A 22,606-nucleotide genomic window follows, 5' to 3' on the forward strand; every position below is an offset into this window, starting at 1 on the left:
AATTGCTCTTTCCAACTTGAAAATATTTTGGACACACATTTTGAATTACACCAGCCTCCATTCATCCCAACTTATGAGCACCTTATTACCTCTAATTAGATGTCATTCATCCTAAAACTATTTTACAACACAAATTGCAAAATGTCACCATTTTATAATTAAAGTTTGACTATTTATTGATAAAAAGTTATAACTAAAATTGTTACTGTAATAATAAACTGGTGGCAACTTTCTATCAGAAAATGTCAAACGTTAATTTTTACATATATCACTCATCTGATATCAGACTTGCTGATTTTACAATACAACACATGAAAAACTTCACCAACGCGAAGTAACTTCTTAGAGTCTACGTAAAGAAAAATGCTTTATTATTATTAATATAAAAAATCAGTATTATCAATTCTTTTAATTACTCTCAACTCCACTAAACTTTTGAATAATCATGTGGTAGGTCATAATGTAATTGTCATTTACATGATATATCATAAAATAAAGTTCTTATATAGATTACACTCACAAAATGCAATTGGTCTCCCTTGTGACGGGTTATCATTTGTGGCGGATATTTTGTGAGATAAAATGGTAACAAAATGGGTTAGTGGAGAAAGGGGACCACATGAATAGTGTTGCAGAGAAAGAAAAAGTGGGTACTTTGTGAGGTAAAATGGTATCCGTCACCCAAGAGTGACGGATAGTTGCTGTCACAAACAAGAATTTGTGCACAAAATGTGAGTTTATTGTTGATAGTGCAATGTGACACTACCGATCAAATTGCCTAAAAACTTTGGGGTTGGTTGATATTATTAATAAGGGAGGCGTGAATGCATCATCTTCGGGGAGGTAACAATTCTTTTGCCTTCCAAATTTATCGTTATTTTTTACTTATTAATTAACCCTCTTTTCTTGGGTTTTTCTTGTGTATATAAACTATAAGACTATAAGTGTTAGTTGATTTAGTGTACCAATTTTAAGCTTCAAATATTAAGTGTTACTTCACTACTTCCCTACCACTTTCACTTCAACTAATCATCCTTGGTTGCATTTTTTTTTTTTAAAAAAAAAGGTACATTTCGATACAAAATGGTTAATCCACTTATACACGAATTTAGTTCGTCGAGATTTGTACTCGTTGCCATTTTCAGCTTCTTCTTCGGGTTCTGTGCCTCCGAGACAGGTGAGATTAACAACACGCTATTCATAGACTTCTAAACTCTTCCTTTAGTTTGTCACCATTTTTCATATACGTAATACTTTAGTAGATTAGTAATGTTATGTAACTATGTTCATTTTTAGAATAATAAAGTCATGTACGATTATATCACCTTTTTATAGTATATAAAATTAAAAAGAATTTCGGTGTTATAGCTTACTATCATACTCGTATAGTTATATCTAATTTTTAATAATAAAAGCGGTTAAACCTGAAATTTTTAGCATATCGGATGGTACAAACTCATTTTCCTAACACGAGTTTTTGTTAATGTTTACTCTATTTTAGCTCCAAACTTCGGCTTCCTACGCAACGCAGCAACCGCACCACCAAGATCCTACTACGACTACATAGTCATAGGAGGCGGAACCTCCGGTTGTCCTTTAGCAGCCACCCTCTCCCAAAACGCATCCGTTTTACTCTTGGAGCGAGGAGGTGCACCCTATGGTAATCCAAACATAACCCTCTTATCCTCATTCGGCAGACCCATGTCCGACCCAAGCCCATCATCCCCTGCTCAGAGGTTCATCTCTGAGGACGGGGTGATCAACGCCAGAGCCAGAGTCCTCGGGGGTGGATCCTGTCTGAATGCAGGGTTTTACACCAGGGCCGATAGGGAACACATCATAGCCTCGAGGTGGGACCCATACCTAGTAAACGAGTCATACAGGTGGGTGGAGGACGTGGTGGCGTTTGAGCCGCCGATGAAGGCGTGGCAGTCGGCCGTGAGGGACGGGTTGATGGAGGCCGGAGTGGTGCCTTATAATGGGTTCACGTATGAACATGTAAATGGGACTAAAGTTGGTGGAAGTATATTTGATCAAGATGGTAATAGACATACGGCTGCTGATTTGTTGGGGTATGCTAATGCTACTAATATTGACGTGCTCTTGCATGCTACCGTCCACAAAATCATGTTCAAGACCAAAGGTACGTCATACTTCTTCATGCATCTCTCTCAATTTAATCAATTTAGCTTCATATAGACTTGATAAAGCTGAACCGATCAAATAAGACTGATCGAGATTTGAAATTGACTCGAAAAGTGTGACCTGAACTAACCCAAGCTGAAAATGACCCGACCTGAAATGACCGGAAATAACCCAATAGACCTGAAATGACTTATTTTAAGTAAAATCCTGACGAAAATGACCGATCGAAAATGATCTGACCGAAAACGGCCCGAAATAACCCAGTAGATCTGAAATGACTTGAAATGACTTATTTTAAGCAAAATCCTGACTAAAAGTGACCTAAACGAAAATGACCCGATCGAAAATTATCTGACCGAAAACGCCCCGAAATAACCCAGTAGACCTGAAATGACTTATTTTAAACAAAATCTTGACCAAAAGTGACCTAAACGACCCTTCACGATAAAAGAGGAAAATGACTCGATTCAGAGTTGCCCGTCCCGATAAATGACGCGATCCGAAGTGACCCTTCACGATAAATGACCCGATTTAGAGTTGTCCGTCCCGACAAATGACTCGATCCGAAATGTCCCGACCCAAACTCGACCTTAATGATCCATTTGCCACATTTGCTCGTACGTATACTTGACTCGGACAATAACAGGAGTTGAGAACCCACAAGCCTACGGAGTAATATTCACGGACGAAACCGGGATCCAACACAAGGCATACTTAAATCCAGGGCCAAACAACGAGGTAATATTAGCAGCAGGAGCACTTGGAAGCCCACAAATATTGATGCTAAGTGGAGTTGGCCCAATAGATCATCTTAAAGCCCATAATATTACCGTTTTGTTGGACAACAGTGAGGTTGGGCAGGGCATGTCAGATAATCCAATGAATGCAATTTACATTCCGTCTCCTTTGCCTGTTGAAGTTTCACTAATTCAAGTGGTTGGAATTACCAACTTTGGAAGTTATATTGAGGCTGCTAGTGGTGAAAATTTTGGTGGTGATGTTAAAGCTAGAGACTTTGGGATGTTCTCTCCTAAGGTATGTTTCGATACACGATTATGGGATATCGATGAGTTATTCACGATGACAGAGTTAAGATTCGGGGTTTGGTTGACTAAAATATAGATTGAAAAACTTTTAAGGGTGAATATACACGTTTTACGATAAAAAACGCTAGACTGTAAGATACTTTATATTTAAGTTAGTTTTCTTAATAAAATCGATATGAAATTAAAATTTGACAAATTATAAAGCGACATTTTCCTTTTGATACCAAGTTTTTGAAAAAAGTGCTTATAAGGTGAATGGATGATTGAACTAATTATTTAGTACGAGTACAATGTCCTTCTTCTTACAAATGAAAAACAGACATTTTCTCGGTGTCAGTGAATAGTATACGTTTACTATTAGTGAGAAGAAAATAAAGCAAAGATATATTATCAAAGAAGTGTATTTATAGTTTGATCATCATGCAGATAGGACAACTTTCATCATTACCACCGAAGCAAAGAACACCAGAGGCCCTAGCAAAGGCGATAGACCTAATGTCCAAGCTACCGGACATAGCCTTCCAGGGCGGCTTCATAATCGAGAAAATCTTAGGTCCAATCTCAACGGGTTACCTACGACTCCAATCCAAGAACCCGAGTGACAACCCGGCGGTAACATTCAACTACTTTCAAGACCCAAATGACCTAAAGAGGTGTGTCCAAGGGATCCAAACCATAGAGAAAGTAATAAACTCCAAGGCATTTTCAAAGTTTAAGTACCAAGATACTTCAGTTCAAGCACTTCTCAATTTAACGGCTAGTACACCCTTAAACTTGTTACCACACCACTCTGATGTGACAACTTCCTTAGAGCAATATTGTAGGGACACCGTCATGACTATATGGCATTACCATGGTGGTTGTCAACTTATGCGTGTCGTTGACTTTAACTATAAGGTCTTTGGTACCGATAAATTGAGGGTTATTGATGGCTCTACGTTTTACTTCTCCCCCGGGACTAATCCTCAAGCCACTGTTATGATGCTTGGAAGGTACGCCCTTTACCCATTTTTATATATACTCCGTGTTTTATTAGGCGATAAAACACGGAATATAATTCATTTCTTTTGATTATTTCAACGGATTTAACATTATTTGATTTTTATTTTCCCTTTCTTAGTTAAAAATTGAATTGAACTTAGTTGAAATAGAATTTGACGTAATTAATTTAGTTTTGCTTTTAACTATTGATATATAGAAAATGAGATGACATCACCTGCTAGTATCCGACTTACTCAATTCTTACTTGTGAATTGTGATGTATATATAATTGGCAGGTACATGGGAGTAAAGCTGCTCCAGGAAAGATCATCAACAAGAAATTAATATTAACAGTTCAACCGTATTAGGATCATGAGTTATTAAGAAAGAAATCGAAGTGGCCATTTGGTTGCTGTAGCCCTAAATTTGAAGGTCACAATATGTCAACATTGTGTCTAATTTCTCTTTTTTTTTGTTTTTTTTAATAATCTGATATGTTAATTCAGATTAAATACATGTAATAATTGATTATTTGAAGTATAATTACTACAAGAAGTCAACAATGTAATGCAAACGTTATAAATACGAAGACTTGTTATCGGATATGGATGATGTTACAAATTTCTTACTAGCGATTAAGAAACTGTGTAGATTAATTCGATGAGAACCAAAAATATCACTAATAATTACATATAGAAATCAATCAATGTCGAAAATAATACTATGCCGTAAGTTTTTTTACAATGCATAGATTACATATTTGCATTAAATGTTGCCTTTAAACAACGGTTGTAATTTTATACAAATAACATCTAAAAGCGACACTTCACAACAAGTTGAGATGGCCGAGTTGGTCTAAGGCGCCAGATTAAGGTTCTGGTCCGAAAGGGCGTGGGTTCAAATCCCACTCTCAACATTTATTTTTTTTATTTTTTTAAGCTTTAGATACGTCACTTTGTCCATCCTAAATATTAGAGCTGTTTAAATGCGGGCTTGGACCGGGCTGTGAAGGAAAAAGTTGCCTTTAAGACATTAGTGTGCGGGCCGGGCCTTAATTATGGGCTAATTATCCTTGCCCTTGCCCGCCTTTAGTCAAAAGTCGGGCGGCCATGGGCAATGGGCCGTAACACGAAACTTCAATTTAGATTTTTTATTAATTAAATTATATAAGGGTACCCAATATATAAATATTTTCGTTATATTTTAACCTTTATAGTTTACGTATTATTTTAGTGTTCCACATCCATATAAAATTGATACAATTTTCTTTGAAATTGTGTTTTTTAAGAGTAAAAGTAAAGGATTTAAATAGTAAACGGGCCTAATGGGCCGGCCCATGGGATTTTCTTGTTGTCCATACCCGCCCATTTAACTTGGCGGGCTGGGCTTGACCCGCCCTCTTAATTTTTTGGGTAAAAAACACTTGTCCAAGCCCACGTAACAAGCGGGCTAGATGAGCGGGCCTAATGGGCGGGATGACCCATAAACAACTATAGTCTTAATTAATGGACAGTTCTAGTATTCAATTTTGGGGAACATAATTATTTGCGATCCTCTCAAATCTCAATATTTCAATTTTATTTTATCGTTTTTTCAATCCTTATACTTGCTTATACTTGCTAACCTCAGCTCCTCAATAAACTGTACGTAGAAAATTTATTTGCATTATCGTCTCTGTCACGAAGATATATTATAAATTTGCAAATGGAACCTTTCCTTGAATTGAATTAGTCAATTTTTAGTTCTTGATTATGAAACATTAGCGATTATTCATGTGCTATATAAATAACCATATTTAAGTACTTATTATGTGTGGCTTACGCATAGTGAATCATTTAAATTGTGTTGCCATGTCTTTGTTTTTGGAGTTTGAACATCGGAGTTCACCTTTCTCAGGTGTAAGTCTTATTTCTTCTTTCAGCTTGTCCAATTTGGAGACTTTTTTATTACCGGCTTCAGTCTTTTGGCCTAGTCGATTAGTCTCTTTTTTTGTAGACATCCGGGTGCTCTCCAAATTAGAACAGGAGAGCTATACTCAGTCTTTTGTCTACTTTAAAGAGTTTTTCGACTTAGGTCCGTCCCAAGCAAAAACTTATCTAGTCTTGTTTCTATCAGATCGTTTCCTTTATTATGCTTGTTCAACTATCTGCTTGAGAAGGATATTTTTAGCTCAAGGATGTATGTTGGTGAATACTCTTGGTAGTTGTTTACTTGGTTGCCATGGTGTTTTAAAAGATAACATCTCTTTATTCTTTGAATATGTTGATGTTTACATAGCAGTTACTCAAATGCATTATTCTGTGCTTATATCAGGGCATTTTGTCATCTGCCATGATGATTCAACTCGTCAGATTACTTTTGTATCAAGAACTTGTCTTGATAATTTGATGAGTTATGAGTTCGTCTGTGGAAATTCTATAGGTCTGAGTTTTATCGATCTTCTGTTGCTCAGGAAATTCAGAAGGAATTTCAAGTCTTTGTTCTTGAATTGTTGGAAATCCGTATTAGTTATAATATGGATGGAAATCCGTATTAGTTATAATCCGCATAGGCCTGAGTTCTATTTTGATTTTTCATTAGCTTTTGTGTGCTTAATTGTACACTTTTTGAATTACTTTGTCTACGGTTTTTCTTCATTTTAAATGAATATTGCCTTTTGGAATGTTAGGGGTACGAAAAGAAAAAACTTTGCCGAGGAGCTTAATTTCTTTAGCTCGTCCAATGGTATTAAAATATTAGCTATTTGTGATACGAAATCAACATCAAAGCCAGAACCTTTTACGACTGCCAGTTTTGGCTTTAATAACTGCGACTTTATTCCGAGTATTGGGTTATCGGGTGGTATTTGGTTATTTTGGAAAGAGTCTATTTCCATGACTTTTTCGATAAATGTCCTTTTTAAGTCGATTAGATTCATTGCTTGTGAAGTATGTGACTTACAGAATAACTTGGTTTTTTGCCTTATCTTCGTTTATGCTCGGCTCGTATCGAAAAGGCGGATTTTTGGAGTGAGTTGGAAAATTTTGTCCTAAATATTGAGTTGCCTTTTTTATTATTAGGAGATCTCAACGAGATTAAAAGTCCTAGTGAAAAAGAAGGTGGTGCAAAAGTTACCAATGCGCGTTGTATGAGACTAAATAAGTTCCTAAACAATACAAATTGTGTAGACCTACCCTTTTCCGGTAATTTTTTTACTTGGAGAAAAAAGAAAAATGGCTCTGAAAATGTTTTTGAAATTCTAGATAGAGCATTAGCTTCTCCAAATTGGATTAGTAACTATCCAAACTTACATTTTGTGCACCATGCTTTCACTAGCTCCGACCATTGTCCTATCTCCGTGAAATTTCACGAGCAAGCCCATAAAAAAGCACCTCCTTTCCGTTTTGAACTCATGTGGACTCTTCGACATGACTTCGCGAAGATGGTTAAAAGTAGTTGGCAGTACCAATTTCGTGGATCTTATATGTTTTGTCTCTCTCAAAAATGCAAATTACTAAAGCAAAAGGCTAAGAAATGGAATCAGTCTACCTTTGGAAATATTTTTAGACAACTTTCAATTGCTGAAAAAAAGTTAGAGAATATTCAAAACCAACTTGGTTCGTCACATGTTACGGTTTTAGAAGTAGCGCAGTTGAAATGGCTGAAAAAACGAGATGCCCTACTCGACTATAAACGCATTTATTGGCAACAGAAAACTCGTATAGATAAAGCTAAGTTTGGAGATAATAATACCAAGTATTTTCAAAACCACGCCACTATTAGACGTAGTAGGAATGGAATTAAGCAATTCATAAATAGGAACGGTGCTTGTATTACTGACCGAGAACTCATTAAACAAGAAATATCTAAAGAATTTAAAATTAGGTTCACAAAAAATCAACTTTGTCTTTTCGACAAAAATGAGGACTTTAAGTCGATTAATGGTTTAATTACAGACGAAGATAACAAATTTCTTACAAGTAATGTTAGTATGGAAGAGGTTAAACAAACTGTATTTAATTTAGCTGCGAATAAATGCCCAGGTCCTGATGGATTCCCTATAGAGTTCTTTCAAAAATATTGGGATATTGTAGGATATTCTGTAACTAAAGCAGTTCTAGCTTTTTTCCATTCGAGTAAACTACTAAAAGAAATAAATCATACTTTCATAGCATTGATTCCTAAAATTGATAATCCTCAAACAGCAAATCATTTTCGCCCTATCAGTCTTTGCTCAACAATCTATAAAATTATTTCGAAAATTCTAGCTACTCGTCTTCGCAGTATCCTGCATAAGATTATTCATCCCTTTCAAGGCGCATTTACACCTAATCGTTTTATTCAAGATAATATCCTTCTTGCCCACGAGATTTTCAACTCTTTTAAGCGTAAAAAAGGCAAAGGTGGCTGGATTGCTATTAAACTTGATATGGAGAAGGCATACGACCGACTAGAATGGAACTTTATTGAGGAAACCTTTAAACAAATGGGTTTCAATGCCATTTGGATTTCTTGGATTATGGAATGTATAAAAACTGTTTCGTTCTCGATGTTAGTAAATGGAACACCGGGAGACTGTTTACACCCACTCGAGGTATTAGGCGGGGAGACCCACTCTCGCCGTATATATTTATTATGTGCGCCGAGATTCTAGCAAGATCTCTACAAAAAAATAGTGATCTTAGTTCTAGTGATATTGGTATTAGGATTGGATCCGGGTGAGAAAATCCCTTTCCTCACTTTTGCGGATGATACTATCATCTTCGCTAGAGCCTCTAATCAGAGTTGTAGAACCATTAAGTCTATTTTAGATAAGTTTTGCATGATATCAGGACAATTTGTTAATTTTGACAAATCCACTTTTCAGTGCACTAGAAATATTGACCGGTCTTTACGGGAAGCCTTTAGAGGTATTCTCGGTATGAACGAGGAAGCCCATTTAGGTAAATATTTAGGATGTCCTTTAATTGATAGCAGAGTAACTAAAAATACTTTTGAAAGTATTATTCAGTCTTCTTGCACCCAGTTATCAAAATGGAAAGCAAACTCTTTGTCGCAAGCAGGTAGACTAGTTCTAGTCAATGCTAATTTAGCTTCGAAGGGAACTTTTCAAATGCAAAGCTTCCTTCTTCCCTCGTCAATCCATAAAAGATTAGATAAAATTAATAGAGATTTTCTTTGGAATAAGAATCCTTCTCAACGCTCCCCTAATTTGATTGGTTGGCATAAAGTTTGTTTACCGAAATCGGTTGGAGGACTGGGAATAAAATCTTCGGAAGCAGCCAATAAAGCTCTTCAAATGAAACTTCTATGGAAAATTCTTATGGATAAAGAAAGTATATGGGTCAGAGTTATAACTAAAAAATACTTGAGAAACTGTTCACTCTTTGATCATAAACCAAATTCAGTCTCTTCTTGGCAATGGCGTAAACTCATGAGTCTTCGGACTCTTTTTAGAAAAGGTCTGAGATGGCAGGTAGGTAATGGTAGCAATATTAAGTTTTGGTCTGATAATTGGGTTTTCTCTCACCCTCTTACCAGCAGTATGGATGAGGATGATAGTAGTCGTGACCTTAATCTTTTGGTTAGAGATTTCATAACCTCTGACAAACAATGGGATGTTTGTAAATTATCCAATTTAGTGAACAATGATATTGTGAGTCAGATTACTAATATCCCATTGCCACACAATGATATCCCAGATACCCTCTTCTGGGGGCTGTCCGTGGATGGAAATTTCTCTACCAAAACAGCAACTTGGCTAGCGCAAGGGTTGTTTGACCAAGCTCTTGACAAATGTGAATTTCAGTGGATTTGGAAATTGAATATTCCTCCAAAATTGAAATTTTTTCTTTGGAAAGCCTGTGTTGACGGCCTTTCAACGAAAGGTAGACTTCTCAAGAGTCATATTGATGTCCCACCTCATTGTGTTCTGTGCAACAATCCTATTGAAAACATAGATCATTTCTTTTACGAATGTCCATTGATTGGGTCTGTTATCCAAGACTCGAACATTATTAGTTTCAACGAGTTTGTGTCAAATTATGATAATATTGCAAGTCAAACTTTTCTAACGAAACTTAATTATCTTAAAGATTTAATTCCAAAAGATGATTTCCTTAAGATTATTTTTATTTGGTGGAATGCATGGTTCCATAGGAATGATATTATCTTCAATAATGTTAATTTAAGTATCAGCAAACTTATTACTTTATGTAATAATAGCACTAAAACCTGGAATGTGACTAGATTTAAGGATCTCAACAATCCTGAGATAGAAGAGTCAGCTAGAAACAACTCTAGTAAGGAAGAAATTTGGTGGGAAAAACCTAGAATCGGCTTTCTAAAGCTAAACTTTGACGGATCGAGAATAGAAGGTAATAAAGCTGCTTTAGGATATTCTATAAGAGATCACAATGGTAAAGTTGTTTTGTTAGGAGCAAAAAAGTGCGGATTCAATAGTATCCTTGTTGCAGAAGCTCTCGCTCTAAAAGAAGGTATTTTAGCAGCTAAATACTTGGGAATCCCAAAGTTATTTGTGGAAGGTGATAATTTATGTGTTATTAACTCAATTCGAGGTACTTGGCAAATTCCTTGGGAAATTTCTAGTATTATCAAGGATGTAAAATTAGACCTTCATTTTTTCGATGAAGTGATAATTAAACATTGCTTTCGTGAAGCCAACAAGGTTGCTGACTTCATGGCTTCTATTGGACATTCATGTCCAACTCTTTCGAGGTGGTTTGATAGCCGGTGGCTTCAACTTACCTCCCTCATTCGAAAGGATGAGATAGGTTGGTCCTATCCTAGAGGATCAACCTAGTTTTCTTTCCTAATCAAAAAAAAAAAAAAAAAAAAAAAAAAAAAAAAAAAACTTAAATTGTGTTATGATGCTATATTGCAATCCCACCTACTTGGACACTCAGCCTAAAAGATCTCATATTATACTTTATCACAAAGCTCAAATTCTACGCCGTACAACATATACAACTGGTTGTATAGTCCATGAATTGAAGTTGTTGGTATTACTAACCGCGGAAGTGCTAATTAAGCTCATTAACTTTGTTTAATTATGAAATTAGGCTTTATAAATTTAACTTTGAGTAATAAAGCCCCTTAAGTTTCACCAAAATTGAAATTCAACCCCATTTTTAAAATTTTCATAAGAATTTTAATTAAAAATATTTTATACTAGTATTAAACAATTTATTAAATACTAAAAATTACTAATTGCAACTTTACGAATTTTTACATAATTTATTAGTCATTGAAAAACACTTTTACATACATATTTAGTAAATTGTTTATAATTTATATAGTATTCATACATACGGAGTATATAATAAATTGTCTATACACTATAAAATTCAAAAAAAAAACGATTCTCAATATTTAATATAAATACTCCCTCCATTTTTTTATATATGACGTTTTGCATTTACGAGGTAAGCCTTTGACTTTAATATTTACAAAAATATATTTGTTTAAAAAATATAAAAATGGTACCATTAAATTTCTTACGAAAAACTCTTTCATATGAGTATACATATCATAATATTTAGTCTTATATTTTAAGAGATATTGAAGAGAGAAGGGAGTGTCTCGAAATGTGAGAAAGTCATATATAAAAAAATAGAGGGAGTATAAAATTTTTAAAATTATAAAACAAAAAATATTTTATATTTGATAAATTGTATTAAAAGTGATTTTAATATAAGAATTTGGTGAAAATTAAGAAAATAAGGTTGAATTTCACTTTTGGTGAAACTTAAGGGTTTGATTTCTCAAAATGAAACTTATGGGCCTAATTTCACAATTAAACAAACTTTGGAAGTTACATTGAGGCTGCTAGTGGTGAAAACTTTGGTGGTGATGTTAAGGCAAGAGACTTTGGGATGTTCTCTCCTATTTTCGATACACGATTATGGGATATCGATGAGTTGCTCACAATGACAGAGTTAAGATTCGGAGTTTGGCTGACTAAAATATTGATTGAAAAACTTTTAAGGTTGAATATACACGTTTTACGAGAAATCTTAAAAAGCTAGACTGTTCTCTAAAGTTTTTGTGTAATTTATATTTATGTTAGTTTTCTTAATAAAATCGATATGAAATTGAAATTTGACAAATGAGAAAGCGGCATTCTCCTTTTGATATCAAGTTTTAGGAAAATAAGCATTAGTAAGGTAAATGAATGATTGAACTGATTATTTAGGTATGAGTACAATGTTTTACAAATGAAAAACGATACTCCCTTTGTGCCAGTGAGTAGTTTATGTTTACTTTATTTCATTAGGAGAAAATAAAGCAAATGTAATGTAATACTACAGTTTTATGAGTCTCTGGGTACTCTATCGAGTGGGCCTTACTCTGTCGAGTAAGGGTGTTTTGCGATTTAAAATAGTTTCTGACCTGTAGGGTACTCGATCGAGTAGCCTTGGTACTCGATCGAGTAGGCGGCACTCGATCGAGTACGTCAGTTACTCGATCGAGTAGCCCGGTTTACGGGTAATATTTTGTCGGGTTTTGTTAATAATGCGAATTAATATATAAACACTTCCGTCACTTTCATAATACGCTTTACAAACCTGATTACTTTGAAAAAGATATTTCAACCTACGTACTTCGCATTCATCGCATTATTGACAAATCCCGGAGCTTGGAAGTTCGGAATTCATCTTTCTTTACATCTTTGTGATCCTTGCGTCGAGGGTAAGATCTACGTACCGAATTTGTTATATTTAATTAAGTTTTGTTAAACCCTAATTTTGGGAATTGGGGATTTGTGTTAGTTTTGTGTGGTTAGTTATATATGTGATGTTATGTTAGGAGGAGGATTCGTAGATGAGGCTTTTTTATAACAGCTGTTGAGATCGTCTGACTGTATTGCTTTCCAGGTAGGGTTTCCCTACTCAGTATTAGTTACATGATGTGTGTGGTGATTGTGCTGTAGATAGTAATTGTTGGTTGTTTCAGACGGTTGTGATATTGTGTTGTTGATTGTTTCAGACGGTTGTGATATTGTATTGTTGAATATTATCATACGAGTATTGTGACGGTTGTTGGAATTGGTTACTGTTGATGATTGTGATTGATTGTATCTGTCTGTGTTCTTCGGGGTGCGTCCCTGGCTGAGTTGAGTCACTTGCGGGAGTGGCTTCACGCCTATTATTCGCCTTCTGTGGAACCCGCCACAGAAGGGATGTGCACAATAATGAATTTGGGTTTATCGCTCGACGGAGATGAGCGGGGCTTAGGTGGGAACGGCTGCGGTCCCCCACTGGCGGCGAGGAGTAATCTGTTGCGATGGGTACTCTGGTAGGGCTACACACTTTAGTGTGTAGTCAGTATTGAGGAGTTGGTGATGGAGTTCGGGATGATGTGACAATTGAGCTGTGTTGATTTCTGTCGATTGTGATTATATAATTGTGTGATTAGTCTTGACCCCGTTTAAATGTTTTAAAAACTGTGGTGATCCATTCGGGGGTGGTGAGCAGTTGTTTGACAGGTATATCTTGGATACGCGAGAGATCTAGCTGGGGATGGAGTCATCACATGTCAGAGTCTTTAGTCTTCCGCTGTGGTTGTTAAGACAGTTTTATTTAGTTGGTTTATAGTTTGAGAACAGTTTTAATTTTACTTTACAGTTGGTTTTGTTATGTAATCACTTAAACTTATTTAATAAAGTACGTTTCGTTATTGTCTTATGATTATCATTGCCTCGGGTAACCGAGATGGTAGCACTTTCATGCCTTAAGTGGTCCTGGTAAGGCACTTGGAGTATGGGGGTGTTACATGTAAACTATTAACTGGGATGGAGAAAGTATAAAGATACATTGTCAAAGAAGTGTATTTATACTTTTGATCATAATAATGCAGATAAGACAACTTTCATCATTACCGCCGAAGCAAAGAACACCAGAGGCCTTAGTAAAGGCGATAGACCTAATGTCCAAGCTAGCAGACATAGCCTTCCAAGGCGGTTTCATAATCGAGAAAATCTTGGGTCCAATCTCAACGAGTTACCCACGACTTCAATCCAAGAGCCCGAGTGATAACCCGGCCGTAACCTTCAACTACTTTCAAGACCCAAATGACCTAAAAAGGTGTGTCCAAGGTATCCAAACCATAGAGAAAGTAATAAACTCCAAGGCATTTTCAAAATTCAAAAGTACCAAGACACTTCAATTCAAGCACTTCTCAATTTAACGGCTAGTACACCCTTAAACTTGTTACCACACCACTCTGATGTGACAACTTCCTTAGAGCAGTATTGTAGGGACACTGTCATGACTATATGGCATTACCATGGTGGTTGTCAACTTATGCGTGTCGTCGACTTTAACTATAAGGTCTTTGGTACCGATAAATTGAGGGTCATTGATGGCTCTACGTTTTACTTCTCTCCCGGGACTAATCTTCAAGCCACTATTATGATGCTTGGAAGGTACTCCCTCTACCCATTTTTATTCTCCATGTGTTTCTGGACCTCAAAATAAACGGGTTATGAATATGTAATAGTAAATTAGACAAACAAGCAAATATTTTAAACAGAAAGTTTAGAAATGGACAAACCAATAAAGAATGTAACTAATTAGTTTTTTTTAAACTATTATTTATATGGAAAATGAGACGACACCACCTGCTAGTATCCGATTTACTCGATTCTTAATTGTGATAAATGGCAGGTACATAGGAGTAAAGATGCTTCAGAAAAGATCATCAACAAGAAGTTAATATTAACGGTCCAACTGTATTAGGATCAATAAGTTATTAAGAAAGAAATCGAAGTGGCCACTTGGTTGCTCTAGCCCTAAATTTGAAGGTCACAATATGTCAACGTTGTGTCTTATTTCTCTTTTGTTTTTGTTTTTTTTTTGTTTTTTTTTTTGTTTTTTTTTTATATAATTTGATATGTTAATTCAGATTAAACACGTGTAATAATTGATTATTTGAAGTATAATTACTACAAGAAGTCAACAATGTAATGCAAAAGTTATAAATACAAAGTCTTGTTCTCCAATTATGTTACAAATTTCTTACTAGCGATTAAGAAACTGCGTAGAATCCGTAGATTACTTCGACGAGATCACGAGAACCAAAAATATCACTAATATATATATATATATATATATATATATATATATATATATATATATATATATATATATATATATATATATAAAAGAGAGTTTTAGGTGCGGTGAATATACTACATATAAATAGTAGAATTGTCCCACATCGAAAGATTAGTATAAGGTGATGTGATCCTATGATTATAAATAGGATGCATATTTGGAACTTATGTATCCACCAAAATTTGTTGAGTCTCATAAATATTGTTTTAAAGAGCTCGTAAGATTTTCTATCGTTATCTACGATATGATATAAAAATAAAGTGGAAATCGTTGAGAATTACTCGGGAAAGAGTTAAGAATATGAACAAGAAAATAAAAAAATAACTAAAAGTTGAACAAGAAAATCAAAAAATAAAAGGTTTTACTAATGGTAGTCTTCTGACACAATACAAAACTAAAGATTTTACTAATGGTTGTCTTCTGAATGCAGTAATAGAGCTTTAATGAGTCGTTATATGTACGATGTAGAGATCCATATTTAATGATCGAGACTAAGTGGTTTTTACCTTCAAAGAAAAATAATATGTATACAATAGTGGTTTTTTAAGAAGAGACGTGTATTTCTTGGTATGTTATATCTTTCACATTGAAAAATAATGTAGGCATTATGAACATACTACGTCTAAATAATTAAATTATGTATCTCGCATTGAAATAATAGTATACGGTAGGGTGATTCTATAAATATAAATAGGAGGCATCCTTGAAACTTAGGTATTAATCCAAATTTTTTTTGATATAAAAGATATAGACTTTTTAGTATGTTATATGTCTCACATTGAAAAATAATGTATGTGTTGTGAATATATAATATATTATGTATAAATCTTACATCTTACACCTTATCAAAAAAGTATATCACCCATGTTACTATTCATCGATGAATAGTAACTTCTACAATGAATAGTGTCACAAAAATGGGTTGGGCTGGCTGTTTTGTGCGAGTTTTGAAACTCACGGATTTGGGCCTGAGTTATTCATTCATCCCTATCTATTCATTCAGCCCTATAGTAGTTGTGCAATCTCAGGCCACAGTGTCACACCTTGTTTTCTCTTTTCATCCTTTCTCTGTACTCATTCACAACCATTCATTCCCCCTTCCTTATCTTTCCCTGTTCTCGTTCCTTCTCCATACATGCTTGGCTGCTTCTACCCAAAAGATTAATCGAAGGTGTCCACTCAAAAGGTAATTTTGGTTTCCATTAATGTTTGTTAGTATTATTATCATCGGTTTATTGTTTGATTATGGATTTTGCTTATCTTAATTCATCTCGATTTTAATCTTGATTTTAATAATCATAATGTTTTGGATCTATTGTAAAGTTCCAAGATTTTTAAAGATCTGGTGATTTACTTGCGAGAACGTTACTATTTATTGAGTTTTTTTTTGTATGTAGGTTTGCAACGGATGATTATGTAGCTTATTTATGATTAGTTTACGTTCAGGGTTTACTGAGCAGCCTTGTCTTTGAAGATATATCTTCTAATTTCATTCCTTCGCTTTATCATTCCTTTAATCTCCATCATCGTTTACATTTAGGGTTACGTTTTGGTTCCTTAAGCTACGGTGTTTGGAATAATTCGGAGTGAGTGATGACGATCTTCAAAGGCCAGATCAATTTTCTGTCAATTTTTAACGTTTTTGGTTCATTTAGGATACGTTCTGTTTATTTCTGAGTTTTACTTATGATTCACGTAGCAACCTGAAAAGAGAGAAAAAGGAGCTAGAAACAATTTTAACATTGTTGTTTGTTGCTGCTGTTGGTAACTTTTACTTTGATCTTCCTTTTTTCTTATACTCATCTTTTACTTTGATTGAATTTCTACACAACGACTGCCATTCCATAGCAAGTGATCTTGATTTATAATGACGGGTTTGTCCATGTTCTTGTTCAGATAGGATGTCTTGGCCTTTGGGGTAGAAGAGTTGATGCTATTGATTTCTACAGCGAACAATTGAAGTACATGAACAATATGGTGACTTATTGACTTACTACTAATTCTTGACTGTGATTTCTTTTTTCCAAATACCTTTTTGTGAATGTATGCGAATTACTGTTTCAAGAGTAATCTGGTTAGTTTTATGGAAAATGTCTATAATTGGTTTATTCATGTATGAGTTTTTGATACATTTGCACTTCCTATCTTGATCAAGTACGGAGCGTCGAGAATTCTAAAGGACACAAAAACGATCATACCAATTGCCATTGTTTCTTTTAAATCCGGTGGGGTGCAACTTTTGTGTATGTGCTCAAACTCAACAAAATAGTTGGTGATTCTATTGTAACTAAACTATTTACCTTTTAACAAGAGAGCAATATCAAGTACTTAGAGACAACTAGCCATGTACTGAACAAAGTTTAACAAGAGAGCAATATCATTTACCTTGGAAAAAAATGAGTCAAAGGTAAAGTTTTGTTCTAAACTAAACATGCGGTTACATTTGTTGTTTCAAGATGTCACCGCGACCAACTATATAAGAGAGCAAGCATTTATAGGATGAATTTAGTTGAAATGCAATTACCTTTTCGTGCAGATCAGTTTTACGTGCCTTTAATCGTAGAGTAGCATATTCAAATGTGCAATATGATCTTTCTTTTGCTATTATATATGTCTACATTTATAGGGATATGATCTTTTGCCATTTATAGGGTGAAGGTAGTATGTTAGCTTTTAATATAGTTGCTGCATTTTGATTCAGTGAACTGAATTTACTTAGTTTTGAATTTAATCCTGAGAGGATTTGCTTTGTGGGATAGTCGAGTTGTGTTTGTTTATAAATTTAGTTGTATACTTGTATCTCATGGAAGTTTTTTGATTTCGGAAAGTAAATGAACTTGGATTTTAAACATTTAGTGGTGGTTATTGTCGTATTCGTTTTAGTTGAATGTGGAGGTGTTAATGCTAGCTAGCTTAGATGATGAACTTGAATTTCATATTGCTCATATTTTTTTTAGTTAGAAGGTTAATTTTTAAAGTCAAAGCAAGTCAAATGGTTTGTACTGACAGCTGTGTTACCCTAATTCTCCGACACGGGTATCTTAAATAATGCAACTTTCCACAGGTATCCTCTGCTGGGATGACCGCTAGCCTTCTCCTCGTTTAATCTTCATTTTTTCTAGAGGTCAACTCCGCAGGTTTGATTCTTTCTGGACATGTGATGTTGTTGAAGGAGAAGGGAGAGGGAGGAGGAAGGAGCGGGGGGAAGGGAGAAGGGCTACAAGCGGAAGCTCAATGGATGACAAGTGAACTTAGGTAACTGAGGATGACTTCTGATCAAAGTAAACAGCTCTATCCTTCGGGCATACTTCCTACGCTATCTAAATTATAAGTATCAGAAGGAAAAGGTTTTGATTTTTCTTTTGTCTTAGGTCCGCTCCCGACACATGTGCTTAACGAAAGCCAACTATTTAAATTCTTAAAGAATTTTCTTCATAATTAAGCCAAATCCTTTCCTTTAAGTTAGTTGGGGTGAGGGTCATGAATGCTTAAAAATTCTCATGGCTATCAACAAATCTAACATCGGTGTTTGGTTGTCTACAGGTTATGGGAGGGTCATTTCCGAATGAGAAGTTGTTGCTTGTGCACGCTCTATAAAAGGAGGGTCAAGTCGTGGATGTCACCAGTGATGGTACTAATGACATTACTGCTCTTTACGAGATCTTTTTTTGGTCCTAAACTAAATTTTACACACACACACAATTGATTCCTGATTACCATAATGGAGTAGCATCTAAGTTTTTTAGTGCATTAACTGTTGTTACTTTGTACTTTAGGCTGTTATTGGTCTTTCCATGGGCATTTCTGGAACAGAAGCCAGGGACATAGACACTTCCCCTTTTCTTTCGTAATGAGAGTTTAATTCTTAAGTTTGGCAATATGTCTTATTGGCTAGCTAGGGACATACACACTTCCCTTTTTTGGTTTGCCTTGGAGAAGAGAAAATGAATCCCTCATACACCAATTGTTATCAAAATAAGGGATTTTGTTTCTCTCCTTCCCCCTTCCCTCCCTTTCCCTCCAATTTTGGTATCCAAATAAGCCCTTAGGTTTTGTTTGGATTGGGAGGGAGAATAGGAGGTGGGTGTTTTGGATACAATTTTACTACAAATCTTTCCTATTGTATAGAGCATTTGATTTGCCTTCTACGAGGGAAAATGGATCATACTACTCTTTTTTGGAGTTATGTTTTTGATAATGTCTGTATGGAATTATGGAAATCGACTTAAATATGAGACTAAAGTTAGACAAAAGATGTCGATGGATATTCGAGACATGACTCGGTCCAAGTCTTGGGACAATCGAGCACACGGAATTGGTTTGGTGTACAATGAGCTGGTGAGGGGGTTCTGCCATATTTGGTCATTTCCTAACCACTCTTCCTGCTATTCACTATGATTATTTTTGTCTGCGTCAAGGATGTCCAGTTCCATCGGTCTTTGCAGAACGAAAGATTTCTCTTTCGACGCGTATGCTCAAAGAGCTATCACATGTTTCATTGCATTTCTAGGTAAGACAACACAAATTTGAAAATCTTGTCACTTATTATTTTTATTTGAATTAGGAGAGGATGCTAAATTGCTTCATTTCCAAAAAAAATAAAAATCTAACCAATTTTTGGGTCTGGATTATGATGAAATAATGGCGATTCAAAAACTGTGTATCCTTACGTCATTGCTGCGAAATGGCGGTCATTCGGTGCAACTTCGATTTTATAATCAATATCCATCTGTGATCAACAGGTATGGGGTATAAAGATGTTCTCAAAGAGACCCATCAAATATTTGAACAACTGCTTATTGAAAGTCTTGAGAAATTTATTCACCGAGAAGCCCAAGAACGGTAACTTGAAAGTGACGGTGACGAAGCTGGGGATACCTATACGGAAGACGAGTCCGTCTCGAGATACCTCGTTGCCCCAAATGGAAGTATTTATTCCCTCAATGTTCCACTTTTAGTTGATTTCAATGACACAAAGAAGCACATTTCAGAACCGAGCAGCTCAAGCAGCTCGCAAGAGGTGAAGTCGGGAACACCATCAGACACATTAGATTCAGAACAAAGTCTTGAGAGAGAGCTGTCTTTCATTCGACAGGCTAAAGACTCAGGGGTGGTTAATCTTCTTGGTCATGGAGATATAAGGGCAAGAAAATATTCCTGGTTTGTCAGGAAGCTTGTCGTAAACTATTTCTATGCTATCTTACGGAAGAATTCTCGGAGAAGTATTTCGAATTTGAGTGTGCCAAACTCACATTTGATTCAGGTACGATGACGTATATGGTTTGAAGGCAAGGTGAGAATCTATTGCCATTTTAGATTCTTGACTGTGAAGTCTTTCATAAGTTGGTCTTTCCATTTGGTACAAACTCGCAAAAGCGCAAAATTTGGCTCTGTTCTCCCCGTGAGTTGTGATTTCTTACTCTTTCAATTTTGAACTCAATTTTATGTGGTTCAGTTGGCACACAATCCAAGACTTAACTTATATACATGACTCCATTTTCAAACTATTACCGGTGATGTATATCCAATAGTTTATTATAACTTGTGATATTCTTTCACACATACGGAGTAGTAGTGTTAATTTCTTGTTCGTTGTGAATGTAAACTCAACTAGATGCTTTCTCAACCATTTGTAAATCTGAGTTAACTGTAATCAATCAATAGCATTTTTGTGTTCCTGGTGTTCTTTTGAAGATGTTTACTACTCCGACTCGATCAAATATAATCTCGTTTCTGCTATAGTCATTTTTCTTGCTACATTTTGGAGGTGATCGTAATTCAAATTAGTTGAATATATGAACTGAGTTGATTGAAACTTCAGAAGTTAATGTATGTAGCTATGCTGTGAAAAAAAGTTGGTTCTAGTCCAGGTGTCTGGCAAACCAGGCAGGCGTCAGTGACTTCAGTCAGCTGACCATTATGAACTAGCCCTTCGTTTAGTTTGGTAACATGAAACTTTATCTTGATAACTTGCATATTTAAATATGTCGGTATTCATTATAAGATATCGGGTAATCAATATAAAACTGAAATATGAATGTAATTATATATTAACTTTGGGCTTTTCTTCTTTTGGCCAGTCCTATGCTATAGGACGGTACTATAGGGAGTTGCTGATGTCTTATATATTCAATGTGATTATGTTCTTTGACAATTAACCATCCAAGCAAAATGCGTAGCTATATCAGACTCTTACCAAAACTAAATACGAATTATTTACGAATGCTTGTAATTTTGTTTCCAAATGATTCAACCATCAATGTAGTACAACAATAGTTTAATTTTAGCAACACTAAACATGTACGAGCTCATAAAAAAATACGCAGACACCCGCGTGAAACATCAACGATGAAAATATCTTGGAGGACCCTACACGAAGCATACAACCGGGATCATATAAAGACCTACAAAGTTCCACGCGTAAAGCGAATGACCTATATAGGCAAAGGGCATATATCCATGTTCCAGCAAAGTTAGATACGAAATATTTACGAATGTGATATTGTTTGCAATTGATTTGAACATCGAAAAAAATAAAACGACAAGAATTTTATAGTGGTTGCCACTCCAAATGTATAGAAAACCAAATCAAATCAAGATTTGCTACTATACATATGAAACGTAAACGATTAAAATACCTTGGGGGACGGCGCGCATCCGACATTTGTGCAATTATTGTTGCAATACGTTTTGTTTTGAGGCAAACAACCTAAGTCGATTAGCCCGGAGTAAGGTGGTTGACGAGCCACATTGCTAATTGAAAATATAATAAATTAGCTGAAATAAAATGTACTAGAAATTTAAAAAAAAAGATCGCTAAAAAAGGCCCTGTTCTTTTGGACTTAAAGTCACTTAATTTAAGTTCACTTCAGATCCTATAAGTTCAGTTCAATTCAGTTCAGATCCTATAAGTTTATGGAAGTTTAAGACAAAATGCCCAAGAATGTGACTTGTAAGGACATTTAACCATCAAAACATTTGACCTTATAATAAGGAGTTTTTTGGGAAGAAACTACCTTTTATTTATGGTGTTCTCTGAACAACTACCTTTTATTTATTTTTTGTCTAATCACCACCTTTTATTTTTTATTTTTTTGTAAAATTCTACCAAATTTATGTTAACGGTGAGAAAAGTATTTTTTTTCGGCTTGATGCTCAATCACTGAATGAAATAATTTTTTCGGCTTGGTGCTCTGAATAAAATGTTTTATGTTTGTTTCCTTTAATTAGCACCTTATTATGTCATTTGTATCCTCTCCATCTCCTTCCCGTCCGTGTTCTCTCAATGATTTATATGTTAACAAAAAATGATCCAAT

At 35.1% G+C, this 22,606-nt stretch overlaps 1 protein-coding gene, 1 long non-coding RNA gene and 1 other non-coding gene across 3 annotated transcripts; all 3 read left to right on the plus strand.

Annotated features, from left to right (window-relative positions):
• Nucleotides 1–837: 837 nt before the first annotated feature.
• LOC141638507 (protein HOTHEAD-like) lies at nucleotides 838–4,775 on the plus strand. Its single transcript, XM_074447917.1, has 5 exons — nucleotides 838–1,177; nucleotides 1,502–2,143; nucleotides 2,792–3,180; nucleotides 3,618–4,183; nucleotides 4,469–4,775. The coding sequence occupies exons 1-5, from the start codon at nucleotides 1,084–1,086 to the stop codon at nucleotides 4,515–4,517; spliced, it is 1,740 nt and encodes a 579-aa protein (XP_074304018.1). The 5' UTR covers nucleotides 838–1,083; the 3' UTR covers nucleotides 4,518–4,775.
• A 232-nt stretch (nucleotides 4,776–5,007) lies between these two features.
• TRNAL-AAG (transfer RNA leucine (anticodon AAG)) lies at nucleotides 5,008–5,088 on the plus strand. The gene has a single exon. It is a non-coding gene; the product is annotated as a tRNA-Leu (tRNA).
• A 14,619-nt stretch (nucleotides 5,089–19,707) lies between these two features.
• LOC141638494 (uncharacterized) lies at nucleotides 19,708–20,967 on the plus strand. Its single transcript, XR_012542095.1, has 2 exons — nucleotides 19,708–19,799; nucleotides 20,032–20,967. It is a non-coding gene; the product is annotated as an uncharacterized LOC141638494 (long non-coding RNA).
• Nucleotides 20,968–22,606: the final 1,639 nt, after the last annotated feature.

The sequence above is a fragment of the Silene latifolia genome, unplaced genomic scaffold (genome assembly GCF_048544455.1).
Source record: "Silene latifolia isolate original U9 population unplaced genomic scaffold, ASM4854445v1 scaffold_20.1, whole genome shotgun sequence".
NCBI lineage: Eukaryota > Viridiplantae > Streptophyta > Magnoliopsida > Caryophyllales > Caryophyllaceae > Silene > Silene latifolia.

Coding starts and splice junctions, on each gene's coding strand:
- LOC141638507 (XM_074447917.1), top strand. CDS start 1,084: ATGGTTAATCCACTTATACACGAATTTAGTTCGTCGAGATTTGTACTC. Junction 1,178..1,501: donor GTTCTGTGCCTCCGAGACAG/GTGAGATTAACA, acceptor ACTCTATTTTAG/CTCCAAACTTCGGCTTCCTA. Junction 2,144..2,791: donor AATCATGTTCAAGACCAAAG/GTACGTCATACT, acceptor GGACAATAACAG/GAGTTGAGAACCCACAAGCC.